Here is an 11,653-nt window from a genome sequence, read left to right as displayed (position 1 = left end):
TTGAGCATGCACGGTCAACTACTAAAGTCCGTTCGCCTCTCCCCCTGAACCACTAACCCTCAGATTCAGACTCATAAATCCAAAGTGTTAATGGAGAGAATAATGTATTAGTCTACTGCATCAGGTTCACAAGTCTGAATCTAGGAGTTAATAGTTCAGGGGAAGAGGTAAATGGACTTTGTTAGCTGACTTTTAGGGTAGAGAAGATGTAGTGTGTGTGGAGGGGGCAGCTTAGTCACATGGACAGAGAGGATCTTGGGTGAGCTGACTGATTTTTTATCCTAAAGTTAGATTGGATTTTTGAGATGTAAATATCTGGTGGAAGTGTGTTATGTGTTGTTAAATGTGTCAAGATAGAGGACGTTACTCACTTTGTTTAGAGGCTAATGAGTATATTAGTTTTAAGACACAATAACAGTCAGTAATGAACGAGTTAGTCTATCACCTTGTTGATTACAATACTGCCACTGTAGCCTCTAAGTTTTTCACCTTAATTCCCTATCATAACTCCTTCATTCCTTCACTTGTCCCAAATTCTCTCTCATCCACTTATGTTTGTACTGTACTGTCTTCTTCATACACAAGGCAAACGTTAACTCACGACTTCCAGCCCTGAAGTGTTAAAGGTTTAGGAATATACTGGACATAAATGACATGCCAGAAGCTATACAACACTCCTCCGACAAATGTTTGCGGACGATGCCATGTTGTTCGTGGAAATTAAAAACCAAATGGACGGTATTGTTAAGTTTTAATAGTTAGTTAACTATTTATTTTTCTAGTTTCAGGTTGTGGTGTAGAGGTGAAAGATGAAGAAGATTGAAGAATTTTTTACTTTGAAGGAGAAACCTGTGTGTAGAGTTGAGGGGTACAAGTTATGATAATTTTGTTAAATGTTGCTGGAAATTAGAAAACATTTGTTTTTCCAAGTTATAACACTTTGAAAAATGGTAAAGAAAGAGATAGTTTAAGTGGTTTTAGTGTAAAAGACTTGTTTAAATCTTTCCCACAACCCTTGAAGGACAGTTCTCTCCTAATTTTTAGCTTCTTAGTTCCTAAAACATTCTTATTCCAATTTCCCACACCTTACAGTAAATTGTCCCTCATCTCTACACACAGGTCTCCCACCCATGCTCAAAAATTCTTCCCACTCCAATGTACTGGAAGAGCCTTTTGGGCAGAACCTATCACAAAAACTCTTTTGATTTAAGATAGAAAAATTCTTGGAGTTGAAAAAAGAAAAGAGTCCAGGTTTCCTAAGTAAGTACGAAGTTTTTTAAGTTAATGGATAAAAGAAATAACTGTGTACGTACTTCATTTAATGACATTGATACATACTATACTATAGTGTTAAGTGGAGGATGTTCACAGACAGCTGAGGTTGTGATGGAGAAGCTTGATGGTGATGATGTGTTTCTGACTGCGTTACCACTCTCTTCGATGCTGAAAAAAACAATGGTGATAATTAACAAATAAATATAACCAAAACTATTTCTTAAAGACATTTGATAAAGGACAATGAGGTTCCTACTCAGATCTTTCAGGATAAAGGGAGGGAGTTTACTCAAGTCTCAACAAAGAGGATATGTACAAACGCCTTCCCCCATGAACCACATACTGTACTCTGAGATTCAGACTCGTGAACTCGAAGTAGTAGACTGATAATTATTCTGTCCATAAATGCTTTGGGTTCATGAGTCTGAATCTCAGGGTTCGTGGTTCAGGGTAAAAGCAAATGGACTTCTGTGAGTGACTATTTATTGTACGAGGTACTCAGGAGTTTGAAAATTAGGATTATTTTAATCGGGTATTACAATATAAAAGGTTCATTCCAGGTCTCCAAAATTCCTGCTGGGGAGACCACGGGGCCAGAGGAACTTGACCAAAGTTTTATCGTGCACTAGAATAAAAAACAAGTCCTCTTAACCGCACGGCGAGAATGTAAACAGCGTACCCAAGAGTCACCACAGACATATACCTGTACAGTTGTGTATATTAGAGTTAGGTATGTATATAAATAAGAGGCTTATGTTTAGACTTTACCCAATAACTCCTTGAAGTAACTGTATGTATCTGGGTTCCTCACAGTGCTGGCTATATAAACAGCTATTCCAGGTTGCTTGCTTAGCGTTCCCATCAATGTCTTCACTAACTGTCTGATAACCTCGGTGTCATAAACCACATCTGAAAGACAAAACACCAGAACTCAATAAAAAAGTATATATATATATATATATATATATATATATATATATATATATATATATATATATATATATATATATATATACATACATACATACATACATACATACATACATACATACATACATACATACATACATACATACATACATACATACATACATACATACATACATACATACATACATACATACATACATACATACATACATACATACATACATACATACATACATACATACACATACATACATACATACATACATACATACATACATACATACATACATACATACATACATACATACATACATACATACATACATACATATATATATATATATATATATATATATATATATATATATATATATATATATATATATATATATATATATATATATATATATATATATATATATATATAGCTCCTCCCTGACTCATGACGGAGTTAGGGACCCAAATCCAGGTCGTAAGTAAAAAATGCTTGAATAATACATATAAATTCTAAAATGGGTGTCTCTTTTTCTTCTCAGCACCAAAAATCTCTCACTTTTAAGCTTGCCAGCCATTTTAAAATGAATTACAAACAACAATTTTGTCTCTGTACTGACGTTGTGACTCAAAAATACATAATTTGACAAAATTTTGGTACGACTGAGGCAGGTCGTAAGTGCGGCTGGTCGTAAGTCGAGTAGGTCGTAAGGCGGGGAGGAGCTGTATATATAAGAGGTCTGTCCAAAAAGAAACAGAAATTTTTAAATAGCGCGCCAACAAGCCGGCGCAGCGTGCTCACGATGGGAGCACTGTGTAGTGGTGACCTTGACCTTTAGTCTAAGACTAGCCTCATCACGCCATGTCAATTAGTTATCAAGCTACACGTGCTAGAGTGAACGTGTGTTTAGTGCACTTGGTGATTTGTTGCAAGTTGAACAATGAAGGATCTTGAGGAGCAACGTGTTTGCGTGAAATTCTGTTTCAAATTGGGAAAAACTTTTAAGGAGGCTTTTCAAATGTTACAACAGGCTTATGGGATGATTGTTTGAGCCATACGCAATGTCACGTGAGGTACCAGCATTTCAAAAGGGGAAGAACATCCACCGAAGACGATCCGAAATCTGGACATCAGAGTCGCTCAAATGTGGAGGTGATGTTGATCGTCTTTTTTGATTGGAAGGGCGCCGTTTCATGAGTTTGTTCCACGTCGTCAGACAATCAATAAATTTTTACTTGAAGGTCATGAAGTGTTTGAGGGAGGCAGTGCAAAGGAAGAGGCCTGAGGCATGGACAAACAAGACCTGGATGCTGCACCATGACAATGCACCTGCTCACGCGTCGCTCCTTATCTGTGACTTTTTGGCGAAGCACGAGACGACTATCGTCCCTCGGTCGCCCTACTCTCCGGATCTAGCCCCTGCGAACTTTTTTTTGTTCCCAAAGTTGAAATCCACCCAGAAAGGTCACCGATTTCAGACGATAGAAGAGATAGAAGAAAATTCGCTACGAGACCTGCTCACCATCCCTCAAAACGCATTCCAGGAGGCGTTCCAGAACTGGGAAAAACTTGGTAGCGGTGTATCAACAGTGGAGGGGAGTACTTTAAAGGAGACAAGTCTGAGTAGGTTGTAAGTAAAGCAATAAATTTGTTTTTTAAAAAGTTTGGTTTCTTTTTGGACAAACCTCATATATATATATATATATGCAAAACTATTTCTCAACACATCAGAAACTAATACATTTACCTGCAGCAAGAATAACATCAAGTTGGTCATCAAATGAGTCACTCTCCCAGTCTAATCTCCGTATTTGAGCATCAGTGTTGTTGTACTTCATTGTAATCTCATCAACCTGAAAGAAATTATGAGATATTATTTCACTATCCATTTGTAGGAGCTTAGTCCAATATTTCAAGCACCGGGGAAAGAAGAATTGAGTACGTGTATTTTCTATTGATCTTTTAAATCTCACATTGATAATGAAATACAGTAGAATGAAACCTAAATATTTAATGGATTATACAGAGAAGAAAAGTTGTCCGTTATATCGAGGTGTCCGTCAGATGTGAAATCCCCATCTTTTTTTTTTTTCTTTTTTTTACGGGGATTAGCCCACCTGAGCACAAATCACTGACCCACATCAGGGCCTGGGGGGCGAAAAATATGTTAATAATAAATAATAATAATAACTACTATCTATTATTTTTATTACAACAATTAATAAAATTAACAGCAAATTAAAAAAATATATATACCGTACTGTATATATAATAATAATAATAATTATAATAATAATAAATACAAAAACGAAAAAAAATAATTCAAGAGTGAGAAACGATATACATTATGTATGTTATGTTGTCCAAGTAAGAGAAACAACTGAGACCCTGCAATTGTGTGTAAATGAGGCAGAAAGTCAGGTCAGCAACCTAGGATTTGGTCACAATTTTTGTGATGCCATATGGCAGCAAGGTCTACCGTTAGACAACACATTATGCTTCCAATATCTTCCCAGGCGGTAGTACCTCCCTGTTTGGTAGTTGCTTACTACCTACTACCTGCAAAAAGGATTATATGGAGAGAGAAGTCTGTTATATCAAGGTTTTATTGTATAGTTACAAAAAAGGATAGAAATGAAGGGAATTTCAATTTCCTTTTAAGGCCCAAGAGGGTTTCATAACACAAGACCTGATGAAACAGTCAGTTCTCTTTGACTCCATGAGCCTGAATCTTTCCTGGAGTAGAACAATCCAGAATTCAATGGCTGGATGTGTTATGTGTGGCAGGCTTTCATTGTGTAACCATAACTGAAGAACAGAAAGTATTTAGTAATAGCATTGTAGCCTTATAGATCACTCATGATAGCCTGTTAATGATAAACTAAATGAATCCTTTATCCTTTAACATGAAAAAAATCCTGATATAATCAACAATAAATAAGATAAAAAGGTTGCAAACTTAATTTACAGTTAAATTTCATGGGTCATGTTATACTAATAAGGAGCAACTTACCCAAATATCCTTGTTAGGTGCACTTTGTTTGTCATGTGGCACTTTATTTAGATTAATTTGGACATTTTCAGTTAATGTGTTTAGGACTGAAGGATGTAAGTCAGTAAAGGTGTATGATGAAGGCTTGCAGCTCTGCACAACAGCTAAACCCAACAGGCCCAAACCAGCCCCAAGCTCTAAAACATTTTTATCTTGAAAGCGATGGGCCTCCTTGCAACACCATTCTGCTAAAACATGGCTAGCCTGTAAAACAAAAGTCTCCCTTCAGCTATAACTACACCAAAGACACTGTCAAAGTCATTTCATAAGTACTTACCAGGTATTTAAATACTACAGTACAGTACTATAATGACCAGTGTTAGACTATATTATAATATCACATTTTTAATCGGTTTAAAAGCAATACAATAAAAGTTAACTGAGATGCCTCACTTCACTGGCAAACTCTCCTCACAAGAGTTGGCCACTGCATAGCTGCCAACAGGTAACCTTATCACTTTACTTTTCTTTTATCCTCACTTGGGTATTACTTTAAATTTCCCTCTCAAAATATAGCCTGTTAATTAATTTATTCAAGGATTTATTGATTTATTGTGGTAATTACATCTTGGCCAACCCAACAGCTTGGGTTATATATAACCGACAAAGCCATGAGATGCTTATTTCCAGTAGGGTCTTTATCCCAACTGCATCTGGTGTTTCCAGGCAGTTACCCTCCAAGTAGAGTACTAACTAGACCCAACGTTACTTTATTGACTGGACGAGTAGTAATGTTTTACACACCTGTTATTCTTATGTATGTCATCACTCAGTTCTCAGTTCATAAAGACGAATTGATCTAAATGACATTACAGTATCACAAATGAAGGCAGTAACTAACCTCCCAAGTACACATGCCTGTTGTGCCATCACAAACAAGGTTGGATGTTTCCTTCAGGGTTATGATGAGAGATTCACTAAAATAGTACGTCCGGTAACAGAAGTTGTCGCCGCAAGAAGGGGACATCTCCCGAGAGAGTATATCTGTGTAGGCAAAATATACATCTTCTAATACCTCTTCACTGCACTCTTCAATCTGTAATAATATTTAGATCTCTTATCAGTACAGTCGAACATTAAGAATTCGCGCTATACTGTTTATCTATCTATTCTATTTTTCCACATCAACTACAAATGTGACTCAGTACAGTATATAAACACAAAACAGACAAATTGGTGGCATAACAACTGCTAACTTACGTCAGAAACTTATGTCTCAGGAAAACCATCACCCCAAAAATAATAATAAACGAAAATACAAAATAATTAATTCAATACTACTGTCTGCATCATTACAATCTTTCCTTCTTAATGTAAATAACATAGTTCTCAAGTGAGTTCATGTGTGACAGACAATGCTCTGTGATCTTATGAACATGTACAAAGGACCTACACCAAAAATAAATGTCAAAATTTTCAATTATTCAAGGAAAAGAAGGTAACAATCCTACCCTAACTACAGTAATCTATAACCCAAAGATCAATTGCATGTTTACAATTGTACCTGTACTGTAATCTCATAAATACAGTATGGGGTTTAACTTATTTTCTCATTTTTTAATGAATATTGATTATGTGATCTATGTACTACACACACAAGCATGTGGATTTAACCTTTGGGTTCCTAACAAGAATGAGGCCTTACTCAAGATATCTATTAAGGCCAGAAAATTAACTACAAAAAAACTATCTCCCAGTCTGCCCATAACTATCACTCATATGTATGTAAACAATGGTAACATCCCAGTCCATCTTCTCCCTTTTTGTCTACCGGTACTTCCCATTAGATGAGGTTAGGTTAGATTATCATTGGCTGACAGTACAGTAGTCATTCTGGGAATATGTGACATTTTCAAAGGAGACAAAGTACTAGGGCAAAAACCGTAAAAATCAGCAATTGTAAATGCAACTGTACTGGAGCCATGGTATGATAACCCCTTATAGTCTAATATAAGTACAGTATTACTTGTACCTTAGACAAGAGTGTTTTAAGGAAGAGTTGACTGTATCCCAAAGACACAGGATATTTCAAAGCAATTGGGTGACGAACTGTGCAGTCAAGAAGCTTTTTCTGAAACCACTCTGCATCAGAATTTTCATGTTTTTGAAGTGTAGTCTGGATATCCTGAAAGACAATACAGTAAAGTTATTTTTATTATATATTTTTTTTTTTACAGGAATAGCCCGACCGGGCACAGGTCATCGACCCACAATGGGGCCTAGGGGGCGAAAAAATAAGAGTAAAAAGAAATTAAAAATAGAAAAGAAATAGATTATATTAATCTACACCATGAAGATGCCGGAAAACCAGCTTTTTGAAGTGAAACAGATTGCAAGAGTGTGGAAACACAGAAAAAGGCAGCGCATTCTACAGTTTGGCTGTGTGAGGAAAGAAGCATGTACTATAAGTAATAGGTTATTCTAGTGCGACCTACATCCACAGAGAAAAGGTGTGCACCGCGGGCAAGACATGTGCTACTAGCCCACGGCCTCGCCGGCGGTACACAGGATGCCTGTTAAAGTACTTGTAAAAGAGACAGAGTGAAGAAACATTGCAGTGAAGAGAAAGGGAAGAATGATTATCAACTAAAGGAGGAGAGCTAATAAGATGAAATGCCTTTGATTCCACCCTATCTAAAAGTTGGACAGAAGAGGAGCCACTCAAGATATGAGAGCAGTACTCCAAGTTAGGATGAATGAATCCCTTATAAACTTGAAGCAACTGCTCAGGAGTGAAGTAGCTACTGCATCTGTACAGCATTCCTAGCTTTCGGGAGGCAGCTTTCGTAATGTTGAGGATGTGTGGCTTCCATGACATATTAAAGGAAATGGTGAGGCCTAGCATATATATTTTAGAATTTGGCAGAATGATTGCATCCTGAAATGTGATTGGTGGGAGATCATCTAATTTAGAAAGTGCAATTGGTAAATACTGAGTTTTATTACCATTGAATTTAACCAAGTTTCTACCTCCTCATTAGGGAGAAGAGGAAAGTGTGAAGAAGAGTGAAGAGTAGAATCATCAGTGTAAGAATGGATAGAATTAGTAGTATTGTGAAGTAAATCACTGATAAAAAAGAAGGAAGAGAGTAGGTGAAAGAACAGAACCCTGTGGGATCACCACTATTGGAAAAGAATGAGCAAGAGATCAATCCCTAGACAACAATTGCCATGGATCAGTTCTCAAGGAAGCTAGAAAGTAGAGAACAAAGTGGGGGAGAGAAACCACAGGAGGGAAGTTTGGAAAGCAAAGACTTGTGCCATACCCTATCAAATGCTTTGGAGATGTCGAGGGCCACGACGAAAGTTTCCCCATGGGATTTAACTTCATTGAATTGTCCAAGTTGGAGACAGTCATGGAGTGTCTTAATTTATGGAAAAAAATTATGAAAAGTATAATTCCTCAACTTGATTTGCATAATTCTTGAGATAAAAAATAATTTTTCATCTATAGAGATTTTTTGTCAGGTAACTGGTTAAACCGGACCCTTATCCTTAACTATTACTACCCGCATATAACTCATTTCTCTAAGCATCTCTCTTCATCAGGAACTCCGCAATTGTGCCCATATATTAACTTAAAACATATTTTTAAAACTATGTTTTTCGTCATGCTTTTAAATAGTATCTTACACCTGTTCCTACGGTAAGAAAATAATTTATCTGAATGTGTAGGGAAAAAACCCTGGAAAAAATGACAGACTTATTGGAAACTGGTATGAGCTATACTTATAATCATTTAACAAAATAGGGGTGTAATTTAAATAATATCATGAAAATACAACCAATAATATAATTCGACTCGACAATTTAAATGACTGACAAAGGAATTTGGGGTCTAGGACAACTGGCCGCCGCCATCTGGCCGCAGCCCATGAAGTACCTTACCTAACCTAACCTAACCTAACCTAACCTGCCTTGAGAGCGCAAAATTAGGCGTTTGCAGTTTACCCCCAGTCCGCGGCGGCCAGATGGCGGCGGCCAGTTGTCCCATTCCCAGGATTTTGGGTCTAGGGATGCAACAAGCACAGCATCATTGGTTTCTTTACAATGTACATGGACAGTACAGTATACTTTACCTTCCAAGCTATATCCTTTACAGGATACATCCTTAAATACTGCCACGTTAGGTCATGCATAATATTATTTACAGGTATTTCTTCCCTTTAATAGCCCAAGTCCAAAGAAATATTCAGTAATCTAATAATCTTGTTTGATTTGTTCTGTGTTGTCACCTCACGTGTACTGTATCCTCTGCTCCGATAAGTTCCGATAAATCTGAAATCGGAAAAATCTTAAATCTTACAGTTTATTTATTGTTAATGGACTAGTGTAAATACATTTAAAGACCTTAACTTGTTGAAGCACAAGAACAACATTAGAACTAGAATGTCCATAACAATATTGCCACATCGTATTTATATCTTGAAAATTTCTACAGTTTTTCACAAAGCCATGATTAATACATTTTCACAATTACATTTTAGGTGTGGTATAATCACAGTTGTAAAATAATTATCGTATTTCCATGACACTGGATTAGTGCTTATTATGCAACAGTGACGCGGTGTATATTGTACTCGCACCCTCCCGGTATACATGTACTGTTAATATACAGTACCTGTAAAGTATTATGCACTGTCTTGGTATAATTGAACTGTTTATGTAAAGTATAAGTGTACTATATATTGTACCGTTACATTATATGCAGAACTGTTAATCACAAGAAAATGCCTAAGACTAAAACATTCACTCAATTCTAAGCATATGTATCCGTCTACCTACAATATATATATATATATATATATATATATATATATATATATATATATATATATATATATATATATATATATATATATATATATATATATATATATATATATATGTGTGTGTGTGTGTGTATGTGTATGTGTACTAGCCTTGTCAAGTATTACTCCTTAGTCTGTACTCACCCCTGAAGATGTGAATTAGAAAGCGCTTGGGAACTTCGTGTTTTCTTGTTTCCTTGTGGTTATCAGCATATGCTTGGATCACGCGCACCTACAGTGATTTACTTGCATATATATATATATATATATATATATATGCTGTCAATGAATACGATGTATTTCTTTGTGTATTAACTTCTGCCCTGCGTGACAGTGACAAGTGTCAAGACTTGACTGAATTACTCGGAATAAGCAAACTGTACTCCAGGCTTTGTCAATAAATTTGTTAAACTAAAAAAAAGAAGCTATACGGTACCAAAAGTAATTTTAGTCCATCAAAACTAATCGAATAATACTAAATCAGCTTTTAATTACGTTATATTTGGTCTTGTTTATTTATGTCATCTAACTTCAAGAAAAAATATTAGTCGTTCAGTTTGTGGTAATTTTCCAACATTTACCACGCCAGAATCCATAGTAACTGCTGTGACGTAGTAGCTTCTTGCAGCATGGTGTACACCGCGGATGTTTTTGCAATTGGCCCTGAGACAGAAATGCTCAAGATTACGTTGAACATACGTTTAGAAACGTTGTTATACGTATAGAAACGTTGTTATACGTATAGAAACGTTGTTATACGTATAGAAACGTTGTTATACGTATAGAAACGTTGGTGCATTCTTTCCCCAAACTCACCTGTTTCGTCGACTAGGTGAAATTAACCCCACATATACTACATTAATATACTATGTATTAACATAAATGCACACGTCTATAAACACGTATACACCGATATTCACAAGTATACATTCAGTTGTGAACTCTTGGAACAATCTACCAGAGAGTGTTGTGACGGCACCGAGTGTGAGCTCTTTCAAGACAAGACTTGACCAACACTGGAGCGGGTTCAGGTACATTCAGGAGCCGGTGCAAGCCTAGTACTTGCCAACAGTGCGTGACAGAGACGTGACCGATCGCCCAAGCGGTGAATCCATGACAAAACCCCGACAGTTTTCTACCGATCGACCGACAGACCGACAAAGCGACATATAGAAGCACCTAACCTAAACTAACATAAAAGTGTTTTATTTTATATTTTATATATGAGACTGGGGTTTTGTCCGTACACCCAAGCGGCTAACAAGCCTGCTCGATCAGTGGTGAAGAGGATAAAAGTAAAAGGTAAAAGAATGCAGTAGATAACACAATTTGGTAGGTAGGTGGATACTCCTATCACTATGGTTTTCTTGTTATAAACAATATATTAAAACATGTAATTCTTCGTCATCCATTATCAGTAACGTTGGTCGATATCCTTCCGCGAGTCTTAAAATCAAACTGCTCAGTTGCCAGTTTCACGGAAATTCACGGTGGTGGGAGGTTCAGCTCAAAGATTCTGACCACTGTGTCGTGAGATCCCAGCTAGTATCATTACCGACTATTTTACACTCATTCATGTCTTGAGTATAA

General features: G+C 36.5%; 1 protein-coding gene across 1 annotated transcript; it reads right to left on the bottom strand.

Moving 5' to 3' along the window:
- Window positions 1-1,306: 1,306 nt before the first annotated feature.
- On the bottom strand, window positions 1,307-10,900 carry LOC121856091 (protein-lysine N-methyltransferase EEF2KMT-like). Its single transcript, XM_042351388.1, has 8 exons — window positions 10,880-10,900; window positions 9,488-9,530; window positions 7,225-7,377; window positions 6,094-6,288; window positions 5,214-5,456; window positions 3,948-4,053; window positions 2,044-2,184; window positions 1,307-1,443 (listed from the first exon to the last, which is right to left on the bottom strand). Exons 4-8 carry the CDS (start codon window positions 6,217-6,219, stop codon window positions 1,343-1,345), a joined length of 717 nt encoding a protein of 238 aa, XP_042207322.1. The 5' UTR covers window positions 6,220-6,288; window positions 7,225-7,377; window positions 9,488-9,530; window positions 10,880-10,900; the 3' UTR covers window positions 1,307-1,342.
- Window positions 10,901-11,653: the final 753 nt, after the last annotated feature.

Source organism: Homarus americanus, unplaced genomic scaffold (genome assembly GCF_018991925.1).
Source record: "Homarus americanus isolate GMGI-L3 unplaced genomic scaffold, GMGI_Hamer_2.0 scaffold11628, whole genome shotgun sequence".
Taxonomy (NCBI): domain Eukaryota; kingdom Metazoa; phylum Arthropoda; class Malacostraca; order Decapoda; family Nephropidae; genus Homarus; species Homarus americanus.
Note: the sequence above shows the minus strand (reverse complement) of the source record. Positions and strands in the feature narration are given on the sequence as shown.